At 43.3% G+C, this 25,645-nt stretch overlaps 1 protein-coding gene across 1 annotated transcript in view; it reads left to right on the top strand.

Annotated features, from left to right (window-relative positions):
* eeig1a (estrogen-induced osteoclastogenesis regulator 1a) overlaps positions 1 to 25,645 on the top strand; it is a 39,534-nt gene that overhangs the window by 7,692 nt on the left and 6,197 nt on the right. The window contains exons 3-9 of the mRNA XM_030060356.1: positions 14,632 to 14,752; positions 16,414 to 16,443; positions 18,230 to 18,346; positions 20,302 to 20,348; positions 20,812 to 20,963; positions 22,441 to 22,545; positions 23,700 to 23,895. Of these exons, the coding sequence (XP_029916216.1) occupies positions 14,632 to 14,752; positions 16,414 to 16,443; positions 18,230 to 18,346; positions 20,302 to 20,348; positions 20,812 to 20,963; positions 22,441 to 22,545; positions 23,700 to 23,895 (768 nt within the window). The remainder of the gene's footprint in view (positions 1 to 14,631; positions 14,753 to 16,413; positions 16,444 to 18,229; positions 18,347 to 20,301; positions 20,349 to 20,811; positions 20,964 to 22,440; positions 22,546 to 23,699; positions 23,896 to 25,645) is intronic.

The following is a 25,645-nucleotide window of genomic DNA, read 5'->3' as shown; positions in this document are numbered from 1 at the left end:
AGTAAAATATCCCAGATTTTCCCTACCACTGAACAGCTGTGGTGATCACTCTGCTTTATAGAGCTGCTAACACAAAGGATGCCATCAGTCTGGTTTTAATGTTCAGTTACAGTTAATGATGTCACAGCTTAAATAAAGGTAAATGGTACAGCTTTTTAATTAATCCTGCACCAGCAGACAGTGCCTTCTTTATTTTATCCTCAACTGGAAATATGTATTTACCTCCTCTCCAAACTGAACTGGTAGTAATTAAATACTTACCAAACTCGAATGAGTACCTGTCCTGCCTTTTAAATCTAAGCAGCGCTTCAAACTAAGAACAAGCCTGTAGTGTTCAGGCCTGAATGCTCTGACAGGTGGACCGACTCCATCTTTTAACATTGAAATAAAATCCCAGACTGCAGCATCCATGCCAAAAAAGGAAAAGCCTGTTTTCTGTATAACACCCCCATGTCATTACAACATGAGGTTAATTATGAAACATGAGTGTAATGACCATTACTCGAAGGAGCCGCCTCTTCAAACCCAAACCCTCGTTGGCTGGAGCCTCCATCAGACTCCAGCACTCAGAGTTTTTTTCCTGTTACAGAAAACAGGTGAACATTTAGGATAAATGGCCCGACAAAGCTCCGCCCCTTACCTGGCACACCTGAGTCATACCAGGAAACAGGTTGTCATTCTTTCATTCTTCAGTGACAAGAGACAAACAAACATTGAGAGACAGACGTTAAGAAAAAACGCACAAATCCCACTGAAGGGGGACAGTGACAGGAGGAAAACTGGGACTACTGGAATACTGCCTCGTCAAGCTGCTGCCGACTCCGTCACAGAGAAAGAAGTGACTTTTAGAATAACCACAACAGCAAAGTAAATTTCAAGAAACTTTCCAGAGGAGGGAGTTGCACCTCCGCTGACGGGCTGACTTCCTCTTGTGTGCCGGTGAGTTTTTAGCTTCACCCAGAGGCAAAATGTCTTCGAGATCAGAGGAGGATCTCTCCTGTCCGGTCTGCCATGACATCTTCACAGATCCTGTTCTCCTCTCATGCTGCCACAGCTTCTGTAAAGCCTGTCTGCAGAGCTGGTGGACGGAGACACTAGTCCACGAGTGTCCAGTCTGTAAGAGGCGATCTTCAAAGAATGAACCGCTTTGTAACTTGGTGTTGAAGAACCTGTGTGAGGCCTTCTTGCTGCAGAGAGATCAGAGAGCTTCAGCAGGGTCGGAGCTCCTCTGCAGTCTGCACTCTGAGAGACTCAAACTCTTCTGTCTGGACCATCAGCAGCCGGTGTGTGTCGTCTGTTTGCATTCAGCAAAACACACCGGCCACAAAATGGGCCCCATCGACGAAGTTGCACGCAATCACAAGGAGGAACTTGAGAAATCACTGAAGCCCTTACAGGAGAAACTGAAGCTCTTTAATAAAGTCAAAGGAAACTGTGATCAGACAGCAGAGCACATTAAGGTCCAGGCCCGACGCACAGAGAGGCAGATTAAGGAGGAGTTTAAGAAGCTTCACCAGTTTCTCCAAGAGGAAGAGGAGGCCAGGATCGCCGCTCTGAGGGAGGAAGAGGAGCAGAAGAGTCGGACGATGAAGGAGAAGACGGAGAGTCTGAGCAGAGAGATAGCAGCCCTTTCAGACACAATCAGAGCCATAGAGAAGGAGCTGAGAGCTGAAGACGTCTCATTCCTGCACAACTACAAGGCTACAGTGGAGAGAGTCCGGCGCCCCCTGCTGGAGGATCCTCAGCTGCTCTCAGGAGCTCTGATAGACGAGGCCAAACACCTGGGCAACCTGAGCTTCACCGTCTGGAACAAGATGAAGGAGGTGGTCTCCTACTCTCCTGTGGTTCTTGACCCCAACACTGCCCATCCAACACTCATCCTGTCCGAGGATCTGACCTGTGTGAGACAAGGAACGACTCAGCAGCTTCCTTACAACCCAGAGAGGTTTAATTACCTGTACTCGGTCCTGGGCTCTGAGGGCTACAACTCAGGGACCCACAGCTGGGATGTGGAGGTCGGAGACATTGCATACTGGAGACTGGGTGTAATAGCAGAGTCTGACCTGAGGAAGGGAGGCATTTGGTCTGGATTGTGGGGAATAGTGCTCGGCAGTGGTAAATACTTTGCATTCTGTCCGTCAGAGCACGACGTTGTTCTCCCAGTGAAGAAGAAGCTCCAGAGGATCAGGGTACATCTGGACTGCACCACAGGAACACTGTCATTCTCTGATCCTGACACTAACATGCAAATACACACCTTCACACACACTGTCACTGACACGCTGTTTCCATACTTCAACACGATGAGTCAGCTCCCTCTGAGGATTTTACCGGGGAAAACCACGGGGAAATTTGGTGCTTTTTGCTAGTTGTCACTCATAGTAGGACACCGCCTTGTTTTCTGCTGGGTTTGTAGAGGAGTTCACCTCATCTGACACCAGTAAATGAACATTTACACCATTCTTATGCAAAACTGCTTGTGCTGCATTCACAGGACCTCAGACCTTGGATCGTCCATCTTTAAATTTCAACAACATGGTGCTTAAAGTGTCAGGTCAGGAAAATGTATGCTCTTTTGTTTGGTATAGTCCGTGAAGAAAAATTCAAAGTCTCTTCTTTTTCTGAGCATTCATTTCTCCCGACACGGTGAACACCAAGATATTGCATGTTTTGCTCATTTACAAGATGGGTATTCCAAGATCTGAGTTCCCCTGAATGCAGCATAGCAGTTTACAACGGTGTGGAGGTAAAACAAACAAAGCAGGGTTTATGGGCCTTCATGCAAAAATTAAGCTCGGTAGAAAGCACGGTTTGGCAACCATTTTTTGGATGGACAGCCTCGAGACATATTTGACCGCTGCAGAGGTTCCCATTTTTTAAAAGTGACATTTATAATTGATTTTTGGACTGTGTTAAAGGCTTGCAAGAGGCGCTGCAGAGAGGTGAATATCTCCTCTTAAGGTAGTGGTGAGGTTGTGCTGTATGGTTATAATTGATGAGTATCAAGAGTCAGACAACTAGAAAGACAAGAAATAATAAGAGATACTTTTTACATGCAGCTCTGCACTTTGTTCTTCAGACATTGGGGAAACTTTTGCCTTTATAAAAACGCTCGCCTGCATAAATCAGTGATCATTATCATCCTGTTTAGTTGTTTCTTTCCTGACCATGAATACTCGGTCCAGATTAGTCGGGCAGCGGTTGTTATTGGAAAAAACGAATCAGGCACTCTGAAACAGGCTCACTCCAGTTGAAAACCCTCAAAACACTGGGTTCGAATGAGAAGTCAAGTTTCCGTCTCTTCCTGTTATGGAGTACAGTTTGATTCTGTGTAGAAAAGCAGACGGCATTATATGCAAATGCAATTAACACTTAACAAGAAAAGGTAGGAAAAAATAGCATCGTTAGAGAGCTGATGTTGGATTTGATCTATCAAACACCAAACTGGCATCAGAAAACATTCAGTAACAAGTGAACCCCGAGTCCAGCAGCCATCCAGATCTGCTGATGGATGACATGTTTTCCCCTGGGCACCATCAGGAGCCATATGGTCCTCGTAGTGTTTTGGCAGGGGAAACCCACTCGCACTGAGATCAGGTTTTATCAGCCACGTAGTTTTTGTTGACTCTCACATATTACATTATAATCCTTTTAGCTGACGTTCTTATCTGCACCGCTGCTACGAGCCGAACAGCAGAGGAATCCTGAATTCCTAGATTACCGACATTGCAAGCAACCAGTAGTAAATTAAGACAGAGGCACAGCAACCTGACTGTAAATTTAAGAAAATCCTCTTGTACGGAGTGCCAGGGTGGGAAATAAGAGCTTCGGGGGGGGAAAAGATAGGAAGGACTTTAAAGCATATCAGAGCGATCGGAGGATGAAGACGAGGGGAGGGGAGGTTGAGATTCGGCAGGGAGAGGTCGGACATGAAACGCTTCTTCAAAAGACGAGTGCAGAAGTCAGAGACGGAGAGCGGAGATAGCGAGCGAAGACTCAGCCTGGCGTGAGCGAGCTCCGAGGCGAGTTTGGCTGTTTGATGTGGCAACGTGGCCAGATTGTGTTCATTTCCTGTGCAGGATCAGATTTGGCCTCGGCGGTGCGGGGACACACACTGCGCTTCCACGTGTACAGTAACAGGGTTTACACACACGCACACATGCACACACACACACACGCACACAGACAAACACACAGATGGCTGTGTTGCAAGTACAACGGGGTCAAAATGAAGAGTTCATCTCCCCTTTCAAATGCATTTCGGATGAAAATACAATGAGCAGAAACACTCTGGTGATGTTATCTGCACCTGCCGTCATTTTCTCGGTTCTGATGTTTTCATCTCTGTTCTGCACATAATGTTACGCATTTATTCCTGTTTTTCCTCTGTGTGCACCATCCTAGCCCATGCACAGCTTAGTTTCCTTGCAGTAGTTAATAACTTTGTGGAATATTGTATAGATCAGTATATCTGGTTATTTTGTCCTCTTACCAACGTCTGCAGAGTGAGATCAGTCAGGCTCCAACAGACACAATTTGCATACTGCAGAAAAAAGGACCTGTTTCCTCTTTTTAAAAATCCTACTGTAGGTATACTTCATTATTAAAAAAAAAAAACGGAGACCTATTTCCTAAAAGAGACCTGTTTAATTTGACTTAATGTGCATCCCACCTCTGAGCATGTTGAGTTTCCTGCATGTGCAAACTTACTTTGTCAATAAATCTTATTCTGAAAGTCAGTCATAAGAGATTTATTTTGTGAATTACAGAGGATCAGTCAAGGTCTGAAGTCACCTTGTTTGTTAGAAAGTGTTTGTTTTGTGAGAGTAGGCGTCACTTTTTTTTTTTTAAGCTGGTTGATATCTCCTTTTGGAGCCAAAGGTTTGTGTGTGTGTGTGTGTGTGTGTGTGTGTGTGTGGGTGGCTGAATGGAAGAGCTGAGTGTAGATGAAGTGAAAAGGAAGGAGGGGGTCCAGCGAGGAGTCACTTTGTCAGGAGAGTGAGAGGTTGACCGGGACGAGCGGCTCCTCAACAGCTGTTTCCTGTTTTCACCGCACTTTTCCAGGCGTGAGCGTTTTTTTTTTTTTTTTTTTTTTTTTTTTTTTTTGAGGGGGTGGGGGGGTTGGGAATGCTAATTTGGCCGTTCCTGCTGTAGTCTCTGATCAGGTATTCCCCTCCATACAGGGGCGTCTCCTTGTAGTAGATTTGTGTCAAGGTTGTTTTCAGGAACAACGCAGCCCCGTGCCATCGAGCGTCTGAAATGAATGGGAGTGAAGTCACTTTTCTGCATCCAGACTAAACATTTACAGTCATGAAAAAAAAGTTTCTGTGCTTCATTTGGCAAACTCAAAGTTAATTTCTGCTTGTGTTCCAGTCTAAATGGCAAAGTTCCTGGTGTTTTCCTCTCGTCAGTCATCTAACATGTTGAAGTTCCTGCACCGCCGCGCTCCAGATAAATGAATCACTTGGACTGCAGCGCTTTGAGATTAGAGCGGCTCCTATAAACACTGAGGCCAAGTCTGATGTGGAGTTTCATGTCGTGTCGCTGACAGAAGCAGATGTTCAGATTTGACAGCCCCCTGCTCCCGAGCTCACCTCAGCGGGTCAGTTTCCCGAGCGCCGTCAGCCTCGCAGCGACTCTTAGATTATGTTCCGCCAACATGATGTTTGCCTTCACTGAATTAAAAACCTGTTTTACGACAGCGTTAACATCATTTTTGGATCCTCCGACACCGAGAGTAATGGTGCATAAAGATAATGCTGAGGTAGGAATTTTGGCGGGGAAATGATTTCCTGAAAATTTAAACTCGACAGTTTTATTCCATTTGCAGTCCAGGCGTTTTATGCAACAGACAGATTTACTCTGAGGTCAGCAGGTAGAGGAAGTCAGCATCTCGCTCAGAGCCTCGTGGCTGCTGAGTGACACTGGCGGTCGACGGTTGGCGGGGGTCGACCCTGCGACCTGTCGGGTGTGGGACATCCTCTGTGGGAGCTCGGCCTTCCTGCAGCCCGGAGGCCTGGCTTGACGTCACGGATCGCCGACAGGAATCTGGCTGCTTCCTCAGCACTCCGCCGGCCGGCTGTTTATCTGAGGCCTCCCTGCGACCCGGCCGGCCTGCTGTTTGTGTTTCTGCGGCGGCCGGGGCCCCGAGGAGCCGCTCGGACACGCCGGCAGATAAGGATCCCCATACTGCTGCGTTGCTGACATGTTGAGTCATCACAGCCCGGGGTACAGCGGAGGGGCGGGGGGGGGGGGTCGATTCACAGGCTTCACACTTTACATTTCGGGCATCAGGCTTGAAAAGTCTTAACGTTGAATCAAACCTACCATGCCTTTTGGTACTGTGGGAAAATTAGAAAGACTTGGGAGGACATTGAAAAATGGTTGGCAGTAGTTTGCAAAACAAAGGTGGTATTATCACCAGAAATTTGTATTTTTCAAAGTATGGGGAGATTAAGATATCCGGCGACTTGGCAAATTCTATATTCATCTTTAGTTTTTAAGAAATTAATTCTCCATCATTGGAAAAACACCGAAGCCCCCACCGTATTACATTGGAAAAACCTGACGAAATATTATTTGAATATGGAAAGGGCAATAATGGAGGACAACAAGAAAGAAAAAATCTTTTTGCAGGTACGGAGTTTAATCTATGACTCCCTGTAAACGAGAGCTGCAGAGACCACAACATAAGTTCAGAGGAACTCGGTATTGTGTGTTTGTGTATGTGTGTGGGTGTGGGTGTGGGTGAGTATGAGGGTTTTTGTTTCCTTTTTTTTTTTTTTTTTACCTTTTACCTTTTATTTTTTATTTTTATTTTTTATTTTTCCTTTAAATACTCTCGTGATATTTGTATCAGGTCATTGCTGTTATTATTGTTAGCATTAATAACATTATCATCACTACCACTATTATCATTGTGAGCCTGCAGTATAAGTCAGTATATGTATACATCAGAGGCAATGTTCTGTGTATGTATGATATAAATTAAAAAAAAAAAAAAAGAAAGAAAAAAAAGAATCACTCCTACAGCTGTTTTTGTTGCATTTTTGTGTTTAGTTTGTTTCTGTTCACATGGCCCAATCACAAGTGCACATTGCTGCTGTAAACAAAAGTCAAATGAACTCATTAGGCTGTTTGTTTCATTGGATGGCGTTCTGGCAACTCATCATCCTGACATTCTGGCCGTTTTCCAAAACAAATCTCATTCCAATCGCTCTCGTTTTCTCTTAACATGATAAACTCGAGTCTCTCTTTCTCTGCTTGTTTATACGAGTTAAGAACACATGAAGAAACCGCTGAACACGAGCATCAGGCCGCCCTTCGCTTTGTTATGCTTGGCTCTCCAAGCGTGACGAACTGCATCTGTGCGTTTCTACCCACAAGCCCTTGCATTTCGGAGGTGGTGTCCTCACATTCTCCGTCCTGACGAATGGCGCCGCGGCTCTCACGTTGGACTGAGACGTTTTCCATGTTATTTGGTGATAACACTGATCTCAGCTGGCCAGAAGAACCAGAAAATTCCCCTAATCTAAATTCGTAACATGGAAAAAAAAAAAAAATTCACATCTTCCCCTCGCTCATCTGAATCACAGCCTCCTCTCCAAAATATTTTTCTCCTCTCCTCGCTCCAGTCGCTGTCTTTAGTTTTCTACAGAGTTAAATCCTTGCTGTTTCAGCCCCTTAGCTCTCATGTTGCTCTCCTTAATCTTCCATCATCACAACAGATATTTAATTCCTTCTCGTGGGGTTCAAATGGCTTCGACACTCGGCTTCGTTCCGGTGCCTGTGTTATGTCGGTGATCTACAAATTTGAGCACTTGTACTCGGTCTTTAAAAAAATAAACGATTGCCTTCTAAAGTTTGCGATTTTAACTCGAGCTGCAGGAAGTCTGTTTGTGTGCAGAGGCCTGCTCTCGTCTTGTAGGTTTTTGTCATTTTATGATTTGTGTGTTTTGGTTTGCCTTGAGGCTGAGCTGATTTTTTTTTTTTTTTGGACACAAAATAGGCCACCTCTTGGGGGAATTGTATTGTATTTCAGCAGCGCTCGCCTGGACCGCCTCGCTCCTAATTATCTTCACGGTGAAAACGTTCACCAGCACTGACAGTGAATCAGGGGCCTGGTGCTCCTGATGAACGTACAGATGTTGTTTTTATACAAGTCCTACTTTTTTTTTTTTAGCCACATGTTTTCTGAACTGCCAATGCCCTTTGGCTGCGTCCTCAAGAGGAAGTGTTCAGTGTGCCGTAGGAAACATCAGGTTGTGCTGCCGTCAGAAACACAGGGAACCACCTGAACCGAGGGCTTTGTTGCGCTCTCTAATTTGGTTCGGTTGTACAACATCCAAGAAGTGCCTGCAGCGCTGCTTCAGGATAAATGCAACGAAACCCCGTCTCTACAGTGGCTGCTGTTGTGTCTGCCTCAGTGTGTCGTGTCGCTCTCCAGTCCAGAGGCGATGCTAGAGTCTGTTGGGGTCCTAAGCAAAAACACCCAGGGGGCCCTTCCGACCAGCGTTCATCACCATTATGTCATAAATAATCTGACACCAACGAAAAATGATGTAATCAAAACCTTTTTTTTTTATTCCAAATGTTCACATACCATACCTTACATATTAGAATTAAATAACATGAAAAACCTTGTCATTTTGAAAATATAAAGCATGTGAACATATAAATGTAAAGAATAATAAAAATACAAAATAAATAACTAAATAACACGGTTGTTATTTTGTAAATAACCGACATTATAAGGCAAGAGCTTTTAAGCACTGGTTCAAACTCTGCCTCGGCTAAATTGTGCTCTAAGAAGCGTTCACATCAGTAGAAAGTTGGCACAGTATAAATATACAGAACAATAAAATACTGCACGTTATTTCAAAAAACCCTGTATAAACTTGGTACAAAATATAATGTATATATTTTTTTCTTCCTCTGTTCTCACTACCAGATGGATAAACTCCTCTTCATTTTCCTTCAGCTTCATTTCCAACCTGCAGAGCGATGACTTAGCATCACACAGGTGAACGTGAGGTGGGATCACGGGACTGACGTGGGGCCCCTTTCGGGAGGTTTCCTACTGAGATGTCATTGCAAATCGCCCGTTGTCTAAGGGGGAGGGGGGTGGGGTCACTGCGGCTATTACATTTTTTGCCACTCCGGCCTGCGTTCACACCGCCTCGCTGAGCCGCTGCCCATCTGATTGAGTTTCGTGTTTTGGAAAGCTCCTGTTCATATCTAATCTGGGTCGGAGCCCAAATCTGATATGAGCTGACAGCGACGTGGAAAGGACAACACGGCGCAGCGATAACAAAACTCGTCTCACTTGTTTTTGTTCCTGTGCTCCTCCCGCCTGTTTCAACACATGTTGGTTACGGTCGGTTTGGGTCTGGACTGATTTGAGGCGTCTCTCCCCACGCACCGCTCGTGTTTTCAGGTCGGAGTGGCGGAACTTTGTTGGAAGCCGTCACTGTTTTCAACGAGATCCCTGTTTTAACGTCTTGTTTGACTTATTCCTGCTCTTCTGGATTTTCTCCATGCCGTTCTTTTTCTGTCGCTCTTATCGCTTCACCTTCTTTTCATTTTACTTTTCTCTCTTTTTCAACGGATGGTAACCCTAACCCCTAACCCCTAACCTTATCATCATCATCCACCAAGACTTTCCTAAAAGTCAGTAACAGTAATAAAACTCCAGCAGCTCTAGTTGGGCTTTCATTCCATGCAGGGTAGCCATATTGTCTGGACCCTAAAGAGCAACAGCTGTCCAGCAAAGAGAAAATATCCAGCTGTTTACCAGCGCTGCAACAATATGTTAGACATTTTTTTTCCCCCTAGCTAACAACATGTTATCTAATGTTTGGCTTGCATGCATTGCTGTAGAGCTCACTTGCTAAAAAAGTTGAACTTGTAGCAGCAGAGGTGATGTGAGAGAGTCCCAGACTGAAGAGGCTCCGCTCGCCCTCGCCTCCTCTGACACGACGTTAGCTGGGTAGAATAATCCTCGGCGTGCCATCTAACAAGCTCACCGTTCCTGTCGCTCATGACCGTTTGATGAGCCGAGTGGAGGAGAACAGCTGAAGGCTGAAGGCTGTCAATCAAACGGGGGAAAGGGGAATAAAAACTGAGCCGGAAGTAGCTTTCAAGAACTTCCCATTCTCACAGTTTGATGATTTTTCTTCACCCAGTGATGACAGGAAAAATCATTTAAATGGAAAGCTGCACATTTTAGTTTCCTTCTTGCTGCTCCCTTTTAAAATGAGATGTTTGTTCTCAGTGAGACTTCACCTAAAAGTTACAGCAGTCTGCTTTCTGCCTTTCTTTCCTCTGTTGTGTCTTATTAGCTCTAATTGTCAGCACACTGCTCAGCCAGGCTGCCAAGGTGGGAAAATCAACACATTTATACCTGAGGGACGGTGACAGGTTTATGTTTTTTTTTTTTTTCATGCCAGCAGCATTGAATTGTGATTTGAGCGTTGCAGTGCGAGTAGCCTGAAGACAGCATCAGGGCTGCGGCCTCGTTGGACTGTTGTTGTGCCTCTGCAGAGGGACTGCTGCTGAAAGTGGCAGCCCAACCTCCTCCTCCTCCTCCTCCTCCTCCTCCTCCTCCTGACCGATATTAGTTTGCACAAAAGATGAAAATAAAAACACCAGAAAAAAAAAAAAATCAGAAGGGAGTAGAAGAATTTCCAACTTTGTAGGTGAGATCGGGGGGAAACGAAGACTGAGGGCTCATAAAAACGCCTCGGCCTGAAAGACAAAGTGGTGTGTTGTGGCTGCTCTCCTCCTCTGCACTGTTGGCAGCGAGAGAGAGTGTGTGTGTGTGTGTGTGTGTGTGTCTGCCTCTGTGTGTGCATGTGTATGTGTGTGTGTGAGGTTTCCATGGAGGCTGAACAAAGCCATCTGGACTGAGGAATGTGGCTGCCTGTTTCACACTGGAGGACAGCACGGGACTCCTGATAACACACACACGTACGTGCACGTGCATGTGTGTGTGTGTGTGTGTACGCTTGTGTTTCCACACTTGTGGGGACCAAATGTGCTAACAAGGAGAGAAAAGACAAGGTTCATTGTCCCGGCTGATGGCTGAGGGTCAGGACTTTGGTTTAGATTTGTGTTTTTGATTTTTTCTGTAGGTTTTCCATCTCTTTAATCTTAACAGCAAATGGTTACATGCATATGTGCCACAATTACAGATTTTTTTTTTAAAATCAGTTTCAACCTTACAGAAAACAGTCAGTAACAGTGATCCATTACTGTGAAGGATAAATCACAACCTGCCCCATTTTCACCTGTTCCTCTCCGGGTTTAAAAAATCTTTAAACCAATAGTTAACTCTCTCTCTTAATGCGGTAACGTTTGGACCCGCCTCCTGTCAATCACAACTCAATCAGTCCAACATACAAATCAAAAAGTAAGATGTTTCTGCCGGTGACAGTCTGTGAAATTAAACAGAAATTGTACAGTTATGAATTTAAATCGCCGCCCTCTTTTTTATTTTGAAAAACAACCACTTTGAAGAAAAAAATAACAATTATTCTATATCATTACAGCTGGAAATCCATCTAAGATAGGGTAAAGCTTAATGATAGGGGTCATACACAGAAAAATTAATAAGTTAAGTAAAAAGAGACGTTCCTAAAAAATTTTTATCTTTGAAAAAAAAAAGAAAATATAGCAAATGGTTCAGTGGAAATCTAAACAAACCCTGTCATTTCTCTGCATTTCATTTTAAATAATACCTGATGATAGTGGACCCGTGTTCTCCAAAGACACTTGTCCATATTTTATTCAAAAAATCCTAAATATGCACACAGACACACACACACACACACACACACACAGGGCGTTTAGCAGCTCATAGAAACCGAACCACAGCCAGGGAGAATGTGAAAGTCCTGGGCTTTGACTGATCCCGTCCTTATTAAAACTGTTTGGCTCAGATTTCTGAGAGAAATAATTAAAAGTGGTTTAAGAAGGACGGGAAGCTGAAAGTGAGAAAACACGCAGCTCGCTGAGGAGAGACGGAAAGTGGCGAACAAGAGGAGGGGGAGGGGAGTGTGAGGAGCAGCTGCCACACTATAGAGAGTGAGAGTGTGTGTGTGTGTGTGTGTGTGTGTGTGTGTGAGAGAGAGCAAGTGAAGAGTGTGTTCTTGTGCTATGCATGTCGTTAGCACCCAGATCTTGTGTGCAACATGATAACATTCACTCCAAATGCCTCATGGGCACTGAGGATACTAATGATGAAACAGTGGTAATATTAATACTAATAATAATGCAATAATAGGATTTTCATGTGTAATATGACTCACCGAAATGGAGGAGACAAATGGAACAGGCAGATTTAATGTATTTTGAAAAAAAAAAACAAAAACAACAAAAAAAATCAGGCCGCGATCTCAATTTGCCCTACAAATGATTGTTTTGTGGGTAAAAACTGTGATTTACATTTAATTTACAGTCGACGTGGTTTATTTTTTTCGACCAGGCAGTTTCCGCTCACTGCTCATGGCCAGCTTTCTGATTTTGGTCGTTTCAGCGATACAGCGTCGCCTCCAATCAGTGAATCGTGGCCACTGTATTTGATGATCATATTTTAATGATTTTTGTTCTTCAAGCTAAGTGGAAATGGCTGACAGTTCAGTTCACATTGCTAGAAGTTAGGCCCTATATGTTAATAAAAAAAATGTAACTTTCTGTTTGATTTGCTCTCCAAACTCCAACATGGCTCGCCGTGCGCGGGACATGCCGAACACGATCACATGCATGCACGCATTTTGGAAATTAAAGAGGCGTCAGACAGTTTCATCGACTCGGGGAAACATTTGGCGTCGCTCCCCTGCATTTTGTGGGACGGAAACCAATGAGGGAGTTGTGTTCCAAAATGAGCCGTCCACCAATTTGGGAGAAGGAAACACGCCTCGCAGTTTCACAACATAATTGATAGCACAGTAAAACAAATTACAGTGCTCTTTAAAGCACAGCGTTTAACTGAAGGATTTGGCCGACGAAATGACAGCGCCTCACAGACTGGGTACACGAGGACTTGGAGATAATGAACTCAAAATTTCATGTAACGATCATAGAATGACTTTTTTTTTACCCATAGTTTCCCTATGATTTTGGAACAGAACTTAAAATGTCCAGTTTGATTTTCACTGTACAGATTCCTGTAATGAACTGTAGGGTTGCCTCTCCTCACAGCAAACAAAGCACTTCCTTATTTTCAGTTTAAAAAATGACATACATTTCCAGGCCTTCAATTTCTTGATAAGATTTGAATGTTGTGGTTGATGTTCAGAATTTTTTGTAGCTGATTTTTTGCTGGATAAGGATATTGTGCTGATTGATTATGAGCAAGGAGTCTGTTAGTCAGTGCAAAAAAAACACCAAAACCTTTTGATTTTTCTCAACAACAAAGCGATAATTGTTGGATTATTACAGATGAAGCTTCACAAACAACACTTGCCTCAGTTCAGTACCCTTAAAAGAACCTTGAGTCATGTTCGATGCCAGATTAAAGAGCTTAAACCTGTCTTGAAAATGTACGGCTGGATGGAAGATGACATTTATCAAGAAAAATGATAAATCGGTTGATGTCTAAATTTCCTGGAGACGTGAAGTTGCATGTTTTCGCTTTCCGTGCCCACGCCGTGACGCAAACCTCGAAACACGCTCCTGTCGGTCCTGTCGCACCACCGTTCGGTTTCTAGGACTTTCCTCGGGAATTTGTGTCGTGGCGCAGACTTTTGTCTTCAGGAACAAACAGATCAGTGACGGGGCCTGTTCAGACACCCTCCGCTGGCTTCCCACCCATTTCCCAGGACGCACAGGCACTTGAGGCATTTTGACAACGCAAACTCTTGTTTTCACAGCAGCTTAAGGGCCATTGTGCGCGGTTTCCTTTGACAGGTTTGCCGTCAGTGAAACTCGAGGAAAAGGCCTGGGAGACGATCCATCCATGTCATTTCATTAGAGGCTGTCAGACAAACCAAAATATCACCAATTCAGACTTCAACCACTGAGTGTGTGACCGTTTCAGCTGAGGTCTAACATTGTAAACTGTTCAGGCTGCTCAGAGAAAATGTTGTAACCTGGTTGCTTTTGCATAACCGGTCTTATGAAATGCTGTTTTCTCAATATTGGGCGATGGTTTGTATCCCCTCTTGACAAACTTGATTGTGTTGCTGTGGCACGGTGACGACACAAAACAGGAAGAAAAAAATGTTCTCAGGAAGTCAGCCAAGCGCTCGAAATTAATTTGATATTGCGCCAGGCCTTGATAAATTGGAGACTTTGAGAAGTTTGGAAAAGGATATCCTTTGTATGCGCCAGCACACACACCAATACACATTTTGTTTAGTAAAACCAACTCCTGTTGGACATGATGAGGTTGCGAGTCGAGCAACATCATTAACAGTTTTGTTGCCAGAGTCGCCCTCAAACCGAGTCACGCATTTATCATCAGCCCCAATCTGCAAGTCAACTAATGACTGTCTGGAAACGGTGAAGAATTTCAAAATGGAAAATGTGTTGGAAGCATGAGAGTACACCAAATGAGATTGCAGACCAAATTGTATTATAACTGAGATTAATGTGTCCCCACTGCGCTCTTATTTTTTTTTTCTCCTGCAGAGAGGAGGTCCAAGAGAACTGTGTCCGCTGGAGGAAGAGGTTCACCTTTGTGTGCAAGATGAGTGCCAACCCCCACACGGGAGTCCTGGATCCCTCCGTCTGCAGGGTGTCCGTCAGGAAGGTGAGGATTTTTAGGATTCTTTCGACATGATAAATCAAAGTAAACACCCAGTCCTATCGAAGTTGCTCGGATGCAACATTGATCTTTTCCCTTCATCTGTCAGCCTGTTTGCATCTCTGCTGATAACATCACCGCCTCAGCCAGGATTTTCTGCAGAAAGCTGGAAAGTCTTGAAACAGATGGAGAATAAGTTTGGTGTTGCGTCGTAAAATGTTTGGAAATGGCACCGAAAGGCTGGGAAAGCACAGGGGAAAATATTGTTCAGACACACAGTCACATACGTCACTGTAGACCTACTTTCTTTAGACACACTGTCACTGTTTGCCGTCGTGAAAATAGTCTTTACCCACAGAGCGATGCTGACCACCACACTGTCTAGTCTGTTGTCATTATACATTATACAAGACACTTTTTTTAAAAATCTCCACCCAGTGAAGCATTTATTAACAGTTAACAGACACTTTCTGACACAATGTAATGAAGTAATAAGTAAATGTTAGGCCATAATTAACACTTTTTTAATGATTTTTTTTCAGGCTCTGATTCATGTAAGGTGAAGAAATTGAAAACATCCCATGTGTTTCAGTTGGCTAGACCAAGCAAAGTGCGTGAAAATATCACAACCCAGTGCTGATAAAATAAACAGAAAACACTGGTACTTTTGAGAAGTGAGCGTCATCCACTAATGGATTTTGTCGGCCAATAAAATTTACGCAGACCGCTTCAAAAGCTTTCGAGACACACTTATCATGCCTTCAGTGTTGGAAATATCATTTTTATGAGTTAGTATGTATTAGGTATGTACCCGAACCCGAATACGATATTCGGAAGTACACAAATAATTAGTGAGCTTTTTTCTAAAGAAAAATAAACGTTTGGATGCGTGTTTTGAGCATGATTTTGAGCCAATTACAAGAGATTAAAAAAAAAAACGTAACAAAAAACATGTTGTTTGACTAGCAGAATTTGATCCATTCAGTCTGATTACGTTAGGAAAGTCTAGAAGAGCCGCACGATTAAATTATTTTATTCCCGTTCTAGTTCGCCGAGAGCTAAACCGGAAGTTAGAACCCACTTCCGGTTTCTTCCCGAATCCAAATAACGAATCCAAAGTTTTTTTTAAAAGCCCGAATCTGAACCCGAATACAAATAGTGCAATGGCTGTACACCCCTAGTATGTATTTAGCAGCGATGTTTGGAAATAGCGGTGATACCCAAGTTTCGAGTTGTTTCCTGTCTACTTGGGTAGCAGCGGTCTCTGCTCCTCAGGCTGATGCTGAAGCAACAAGCACTTTTTTGATCACTGGGTGAAAAAAAAACTTTATCTCAATGCCCACATTTAATGCGTTTTGAATACCAATCAAGTCAGAAGCTCATACCTCCCATTTTGGATGTACAAGCATCTGATGTGTGTTTGACGACATCTTTACAGCAGTTCAGCCTAGGTGGTGATTTCTCTTTGAGTTTGACCAAAGCTAAATGTGAACGCCGCCTGTATGCCATGTCCTGTCCATTGGAGCAGGCAGACAGCGCGAGTGTGGTCCCTGCCCTGTAATCGGAGCCCTACTTTTGGTTCACTGTAATTGGAAGCCTGTGTAATATAACAGCAGATCAGTGGGATTTCTGCGGATTCATAACTCTCTTCCTGTTTTCCCCTGCAGGAACTCAAAGGAGGAAAGGCGTTTACGAAGGTAAGAGCCCGTGTCTGCCCCGCGCTCGCTCCGGCCCACGCATTCATAAACACGTCGAAACGCTCACGGATGTGCTTATGTCACTGCTTGTTAATATTAATGTCACGTTATCTAAATATTTGCATTCCTCACAGCGGTTTGACAAGCGCACCGCCGAGCTGGCACGCACATAAATCGCAAACTTGTCCGCCTTACACTTACACTCGCTGGGAATCGGCAAAACATCCTGCCAGCACTTCTCTTCCCCGAACCGTAAGAGCCGATGACGGATTTGTCGCACCTTGTGAATGAGCGTGCAAGGTCAGCCCCCTCGTGAACGTAAAGCTCTGTCGATCCATTGAGGTTGGTGCCCGACAGGAACCGCTTCCTGTGTTTTCTCCCGGTCTACATTTAGATTTCCCTCATCTAAATATAACCTGTTTCCCTGCTTGGAAGTCTTAAGGCTTCCTTAAGTACGCACTTCTGGAAACAGTAGCTGCTAAAGAAAAAGGAAAACTGGATGAAGAATGGAGTGTGTCGACGGGGCTGTGTTATTAATTAATGAAAACAAAACAAAAAGAAAACATCCGACATCACCATAACAGCGACATTGGCCACTTCTACATTTGCAAGAAGCTGCGGGTTTTGTTTTTAGAGGGAAACTGCGAAATTAGTCCGTCTTAACAAGTCCTCTAGTCCCATGTGAATGTGTTTTTCTTGTTTGCCAGTGGGATGAGATAATTGCACTTGTTTACAGGGCTAATCAGCTCGTTCTCAAAATGCTCTTGATCCCAGTGGGCTCCTTTGAAACAGGGAAAGGAAAGCGTACGCTGCGTTAGTGGTTACAGAGAATCTCCCTTCACCACAAAGCCACAGGTTCAATCCCTGGAATACACATCCAGCAGCGGTCATGTGAGCCGAGTGCCCTTTTCCACTGCAGCAGCAAACAGGAACTGGCACTCGACGTGGTTTTATTTATTGTTGGTGACTCAAAACCAACTTCAGGGAAAACCGTAACAGGTGACTGACAGTCATCATGTGAGACGCGAGACGGTACAGAACACACAGAGGAAAGCTTTAATGTTTGACTGCACTTCTTTCCTTTTCTTTGTCCAAATGACAAGCAGAGCTCGGATCTCAGTGGTGCCGTTTCTTTTTTTCCTCTTTATCCGTTTGACTTCTTCAAACACACAAAACACCTCTGCTTCAGAAAAAGAAACCGAATCAGAAACACTTTATTGATCCCTGACGGGGAAACCGGGTCAGTCGCAGTCGCTCAAATTCTCAGGAGAAGAAATAAATTACAAGAAATACAAAGAGAAATAAGAAATATAAAAATATGTGCATTAGAAATTTGTAAAAGGTGTGCATTATGTGAAACTGTGTGCATTAACCCTACAAAAGGATTACATGGGATATCCAAAGTTCCTTCATGTTGACACGTTTTGAGGTACGGCTGACGTGGAAACAGCTCTGACGGAACAGGAGCTTCAGCTAATCGCTTTCAAATCCTAAAAATGCAGCAGCCGTGACTTTTTGGCCTCTTTGAAAGCGACTGCACAGGTCTCCCTTCATCCGGCTCCATTTCTGTTCCACCGAGGAACAAGACGGAGGTTTTTTCGCCCTCTGTCATGTACAGTAAACATCAGAGGACTGCGGCGTGAAAGATGTAATTTCCGCGGGGCGTTAAATGACAGGGGTCACACGGAAATTTCTCCCGCCTCCGAGCGCCTGCCAGAGTAAAAAAGATCATGCGAACCCCGGCATTAGCCGCTCTAGAATTAACCCGTCTTGTTTTCGCCCTCAGCTGGGCTTCACGGACCTCAACATGGCGGAGTTCGCTGGCTCTGGCTCCACCGTGCGCTGCTGTCTGCTGGAGGGATACGACACCAAGAACACACGGCAGGACAACTCCATACTGAAGGCAAGGAGCTGCAGATTAACACACACACACACACACTGAGAGGAAAAATATATATATATATAACAAAATAAAGCAGAGCGAGGTGAAAAAGGCTTGAAAACCATAAAGAAAAGTCTTCCTTGGTGTTGGGATAGAACCAGTCTTTGGAAAATCAGAGGCATTTGTGACCTTTTTCATGTTGAAAGTCTGTGCCCAAGCATTTTAATGTAATTTTTTTTTTTTTTTTTTTTTATAGATAATGATACTTAAAGCCTTATTGTTGACTCCGAGGCACTGGCCTTTTCCATGCGTCCTATTTACTGACTGGTCAAAGTCCACCAAGCATGCCATTTTGACAGATAAGACCATTAAAGAAAGGTATTTTTAGATTTATTGTCTCAATCATGAAGCCTCTCTGTTGTACTTTTCTGTTCCAGAAATACTGTTTTAATTTTTTTAAAGGTCGTCGGCTTCTAAGAGCAGCTGCGCTTGTTCTTCCTTTTTACCTTTTTTCTTGTTTGTAACACGACGTAGCAGCAGTTTTGCTTTTTTTTTGTTGTTTCTTCATTCATAAAAATGAACTTGATGAATTCAGGTCAGTTCTACTTTTCTTGTCCTGTAATGAAAACCTGTGTTCGTAAGCAGGTCGCACAATACAGCAGGGCTCCCACGAGTCGGAGGGTTTCTGGAAAGTCACAGGATCTTGAAAAGTCCGTTACAGACACAAAAATTATTTGTGCAGCTAATTTCGTAGAATTTTGTCAGCCTGACTTTTAAAAAAAAACAAAAAAAAACACAAACTAGTCATTCACCAAGCATGATATATATTTTTCATTGTACTCACCTTGTGTTGATTTTCCCTGCAGAATAAAACAGAAGAATGAACTTTAGCAAAAAACAAACTTGAACAAATTCTGAGTCTGACGTGTGTCTAAAATTTTGTCAAGGAGAAAAACCACAAGTTACACTGATTCAACGTTTTAGTCATGGAATGTCATGGAAACGCTGGGGAATTTTTCATTTGACAGAGTGGGAGCCCTGATAAACGCACATACCAAATCATTGCCTAGAGAAACATCAGATGATAAGGCCGCACAGCGACCCAAAGCTTCATGTAATTCTTTATAAATTTCCTCATCAGTGTGGAACACAGAGTCAATAAAAGCAGCTCTGTCAGTTCACAGGAAAATGAAGCAATATTAACTCCTCTGTGGATAAAGGAGTCCTCAGTGCTCTCACGCTTGAGTTTTAGGTGTTGTGCAGCGCCGCCCGGAGGCCATCAGCTCAAACTGCACTTTGACTCTGGCCAGTCGGTGGCTTTGGCTTCTCTCACCACATTTCTCCCAGCGGCTTCACGCCGCCGAGCCTGGTTAACGTCAGCAGTGGCTATTTATCACCCAACCCTCCAGTTGTTTTTACTGCTCGAGCTCGAGCTGCCAAACAAGCTGAAACATGTTCACTGCTGCATAAAAACCCACGTCATGAATTTATGTTTGAGTAGGAGCTATTATTTTTCACTATTTGCAACTTTACAAGCCTTTTGCACCTCACTTTTTCTTTTTCTTTTTGTATATGCACAGTATATTGGTAATTTTGATGAGTCACTGGTGAGGAGAGAAATGCTCCAATATCTCCTGTTACGGAATATAATCAAGTGTGCAGGACAGAAGGAAAACTGCCAAACTACTGAGGAAAAAGTGACTGTTTAAGGAAAAAAGCGATTGACTTTGTCAGTTTTAGGTCAGAGGAGGATAAACAGGGTTTTCAAAGATCGTCTTACAAGTAGTTTAACTGGGTAGTAAAAAAAAAAAAAAAAAGTAATTTCTCTCACTTTCACACCCTGAGCGGTTTGTGCCATTTGCTTTTGGAGGGCTGACAAGCCTCCCTTTGGCACATTAATGGAAGTTGTATGTCCAGGAAAGTTCAAATACAAATGAAAACCCCAAACGTGGTGTAAATTGTTGTGTCTCTTGTAGGTGATCATTGGGATGACCCTCCTGTCTGGAGATCCGTGTTTCAAAACGTGAGTCCTTTACATTTCTGATTATTCTTCAAATTGATGGAAATTGTCTCAAATTTATAGCCTTTGTTTGTTTATTAAGTTATTTGGTAGTCTGTCACATGCATTTTCTTACTGCTGCATGAATTTTGATGGAAAAAATGTTGAATCTCTCCACTTTAAAACATTGCATTGATTGGCCCAGCAGATGGCGCTGCAGTCACAGGTCAGAACAAAGTGACCTTTGTGATACTGACTGACCCAGAGAGAGCTTTGATCATTTTGCAGAGGAACATTATGATTAGTCTTGCCCTGTTCATTTATTTAGATTCTTTAATTGCCATTTTAACCATGCACATTGGTTTGTTTACTTATTGCACACACGTGTTTGTTTGAAATGACCCGGTTTCCCTGCAGCATCAGCATCCAAACATGTGAGCTGAGGCTTCATGCTGATTAAGTTGTTGTTGTTGTTTGTTTCCTGCAGGCCTCCCAGCACAGCCAAGTCCATCTCGGTCCCGGGCCAGGAGCACACCCTGCAGCTGGACTGTAAGGGGGAGGGAACAGGAGAGCTGGGGCCGGCCGGGGGCGTCTCTCTGGGCAGAGGCACCAAGCACAGACCCTCCATCATCAGCTCAGGTGGGACAGCGTGCACAGGCAGCTCCGCACCCCGGGGTGTAGGCAAGTTCACTTCAGTCCAGTCTCAGCCAGTTCAAGTCCAGGTCCAGTCGAGTTTGGGTCAGGACACTGCAAAAAAAAACAAAAACAAGTCTTAACAAGTCGTTTAGTCTTATCTTAGTGATAAAATCAGGTAAAAAACCTGCCCGCGGGTGAGATCCCTCATAAAATCCCACTTGTTTCCAATGCAAATCAACTTGTTTCAGACTTTTCTTGACTAAAGTGTCATTTTCCTCATCCTAGTCGGACAATCGGTCTTATTCTGCCTTGTTTCAACACAGTTATACTTGTTCGCAGAAAAATTCCTGAAACAATTGAAACTGCGTTGGAACCAAGTTGGATTATCTCATCCCACTGGCAGATTTTTTTTTTTTTTTTTTTTTTACCTTTCTTGAACAAAAACAGAATTTTAACACTGAACATGAGACGGAGAGATTTGTTACGATGGATTTCAGACCAAATTCAACTCGGAGATCAAGATGGAGATTCAGCTCAGTTCACGATTTACTAGTTGGCGACTTGAGAAAGAAAACTTTTACTTGTTTTTGGAGTGACTGAGATTGCAATTTGAATTTGCAAACCACCATTTGAGTCAACAGTTTGATTCATCACATGTAGCCAGAATTGTGTACGTTCACAGTAACCAGCTGTCATTTTAATCGAGCCTGATTGGAAGCAGGAAGTTTATGAAACATTGCATGCGATCTCTTACTTTTCTTACAGTCTCAAGTACATGTATGTTCTGTAGCTACCCTCTGCTGTTTGTTTACCAAGCGTTGCATGTGTTAGCGTCACCATGTTGACTCACTCCTGGCTGTGTTTCTGCCTCCTCCACGACCACGTTTCAGATGTTTACCCCCTCCGGCTGTGGAGCTGCTCAGCTCCGCCTCTGCCTTTAGATCTTGGCTGAACTCGCTGAGCCAGATGTGTTTCTGAGCCCTGCCAGAACCCCCTGGAAGAAGATCTGAAACACTTTTTTTTCCTATTTTTTTTCCTTTTGTCAGAATTTTCCTGCCAAGGAAATGAGCTGGTAATGCTTAGGATTTGTCAGTTTGATTTAAATTGAAAAATGAAAGATTTTTTTTTTTTTTTTTGTAACGTGCAGCGTGATTTGAAAACCGGAGGATCTTGCACAGCACACGGCAGCTGTCTGAAACTTGTTGCCCCCATAAGAAAAAAAAGTTTACTCTCGTGCAATCATTATCAGCCTTGTGCATGCAAGACCCAAGAGATCACGGGTTTTTGGCACCATGTTATGATGTGTATGTACTTTGCATGCATTGTGTACTCCTAGTCTGAAAGTAAACTGCCTTTTTTTGCTGCCAGGTTTCCAGAAGACTCTGGAAAAACGTCTGGAAAGATGTTTTTGATACAGTTTCCCTCAAAAAGAGTTTGTTGTAATTAATGTGCCGCGGTATATTTTTCTTTTTGCCATCAGGTCTTCTGGAAGAATCAGAGGTGACCCAGTCCAGTCCTGCAGAAGTTTTCCAGTCCGGTCACTCTCGCAACTCGAGCTACGCCAGCCAGCACAGCCGAATCTCAGGTAAAGAAAAAACACAAGGACCCTTTATGCTTTTTTATTCTTTAGAAACTGAGAATCGCATTCCTAAATGAGGTACAGTGGTCCCTCGTTAATCGCGGGAGTTATGTTCTAAAAATAACCCGCAATAGGCGAAATCCGCGAAGTAGTCAGCTTTATTTTTTACAATTATTATAGATGTTTTAAGGCTGTAAACCCCCTCACTACACACTTTATACACTTTTCTCAGACAGGCATTAACATTTTCTCACTTTTCTCTCTTGTTTAAACTCTCAAAGTTCAAACCTTCGTAGAAAAATAAGTCCAGTAAAAAAAAAAAAAAAAGCATGCAAAATTGCACTAAAAAAATCCGCGAAATTGCGAGGCCATGAAAGGTGAACCACGTTATAGCGAGGGACAACTGTATTTCAATTTTGAAAAGGGCAAAATGACTAGAATGAAAGTTAAACTGATGAGTGAATATTCTCATATTCTTTACCTTAGAAAATAGTCTTTTCAGTGTATATGCCACTAATCTATGGTGGATATGGAGCTTTTTGTAATGAAAACCTTCAAATCTGCAGGGCTGAAGCGTGTCTCAGTCCACGTCCTGTTGTCCCGAACTCCAGTCCAGTTCTGAGGTTCTGCCTCTTTACTTTAGTGTTTCCATCCACTGAGACTTTGTGCATTTCAGAGGGAAATCTTGTACTTTTCCCTGCACTACATTTATCTGAAGGCTGGAGTTAGTCGTTCCTTTGCAGAAGAAGCTTTTCCATGCGAAACATCCGATGTTCTGCATTGTTAGAGTGTAAACCAGCCAACAGGATATGAAGCAGTCAGAGCCTCAGCAGTCAAACACCTCTCACAGGTTAATGCAGCAGTAATTTAACTCTCTGACAGGAACCGTTCTTCACTGTGAACTACTTTTACTTCTTCCACTGAACTAAATTTAACTGAGAATACTTGTAGACTTTCACTGAAGGAACATGTGGCAAGCTGCACTTTTATTTTTCCATTATGACATATTATGATTTTAGAGATTTCTCACTGCAAATCTGACTATTCTCCTCTTGTGTCTTGTCAGTAAATGTATACCAAGTGGATCTAGTTCATTATCTCTGCAGTGTGATGTTTGTCCTCTGACCAGCGCCTCCCCTCCTCTTCCTCGGTGTTTTCAGGCTACAGCACCGAGCACTCCTGCTCCTCCAGCCTGTCGGACCTCACACACCGCAGGAACACCTCCACAGGAAGCAGCACCTCGGGGGGCCTGGGCGTCACCTCCGACACCCCCACAGAGGGCGACAAGGACACCTGCCGCCCGGAAAGGCCCCCCCGGCCCCCTCGGCCCGTCTTACCCCCCAGCAGGCCCCCCAGGTACCAACAAACTCCCTCTAAGGTGTTAAACCTGCCGCTTCACAGGCAGCACTCTCTCCTCCTGCTGTCGGCGAGGTGGGAGAGCCGCGGCGACCAAACGGCTCGTGAATTATTGTCGTAGCTGCAGAGTTTCTGCCTCTGAAGTCCCTCTGGCATGTGAACAGCTGTTGTTTGTAGTGAAGTTAGTGAAGTCAGTGAAAGTGGCAGAACAGTGTGTGCTCTTTACACCTGGTATTAACGTTTAGCTGGCATCTGGCATCAAAATGACTCGGGTGTATTGTCAGGTACTGTACGTGTGTACGTGTGTGTGTGTGTGTGTTAAGCGAGCAGACGCCTTGTCTTGCTTGTTCCCCACCAACATCCTGATTCCTGACAGTTTATTTTTGATAAATGTATCACCAGGGTTTCCCCTGTTTTCATTTAGAAGTGGAAGACAAAATGTGCAGTTTAAATACACATTCTACTTTAGCCTCACTACACTGCAAAAACTCAAAATCTTACCAAGACTATTTGTCTTATTTCAAGTCAAAAATGTCTTATTACTAGTCAAAATATCTCATTACACTTAAAATAAGACATGATCACCTCAGAAGTAACTTGTTTTTAGACAATTGTCTCTTGTTTCAAGTGAAAATTTGCTTGAAACAAGTGAAAATTTGCTTGTTTCATTGGCAAAATTTGTTTCTTGTTTCTAGCTAATTTTCACTTATTTCAAGTGAATTTTCACTTTTTCCACTGGCAAATTTTGCCAATGAAACAAACAATTCTGAGGTGATCATGTCTTATTTTAAGTGTAATGAGATATTTTGACTGGAAATATGACATTTTTGACTTGAAATAAGACAAATAATCTTGGTAAGATTTTGTGTTTTTGCAGTGATATTATCTAAAACCACAGTGAAAGCAGTCCAAATGTTGCAAAGTAACGGTTTTGTTATGAGTAAATCGTTTTTAGCACTAGCACCTCAACGAGAGACATAACCTAGACCCAGACAATTACAGATCAGGGAAAAAATAAAAACTGGACTTGCCACCCAGAGCAGCACAGCTTTATTTTTTACAATTATTCTAGATGTTTTAAGGCTGTAAAACCCCTCACTACACACTTTATACACTTTTCTCAGACAGGAATTAACATTTCCTCACTTTTCTCTCTTGTTTAAACTCTCAAAGTTCAAACCTTCGTAGAAAAATAAGTCCAGTATTATAGAATGAACGCATTCTGTACTGTACAGGAGACACGGCACGGAGGAGATTGATTGACAATGGTCTACAGTCCCTTAGCCAATCAGGACACAGAACACAATGTGCTGTAAAAAAAAAAAAAAAAAAAAAAAAGCATGCAAAATTGCACTAAAACTGCGAGGCCGCGAAAGGTGAACCGCGTTATAGCAAGGGACGACTGTAATTCATTTAAGTTCAAAGACAGCAAAGCATGAAGTGCAGAGTTACGTTTATTTCTGAGCCACAGATCTTTCTAGCAGTGGCATTGTTGTGCTAGGACACGTACCGTTTCAAAGTGTGGTCATTACAAAGGTCAGATTATATAATTTGGATTTAGCACTTGTGAAACTGGTTTGTGCAAGCCGTCTTAGCAGAATAAAATGTGATTTCACAATTCATTTGACTCAAAGTGTCACGTGTGTAAACTGCACTATATTTAATTTTGATGTTTTATCCCGTCCCTGCCCCTTCAGTAGCCGTAGTGTGTGGACTGGAAGCAGATTATATTTACACTTTCTGGTTATTC

This window comes from Myripristis murdjan, chromosome 9 (genome assembly GCF_902150065.1).
Source record: "Myripristis murdjan chromosome 9, fMyrMur1.1, whole genome shotgun sequence".
Classification (NCBI taxonomy): Eukaryota; Metazoa; Chordata; class Actinopteri; order Holocentriformes; family Holocentridae; genus Myripristis; species Myripristis murdjan.
This window is presented reverse-complemented; position numbering and strand designations above follow the sequence as displayed.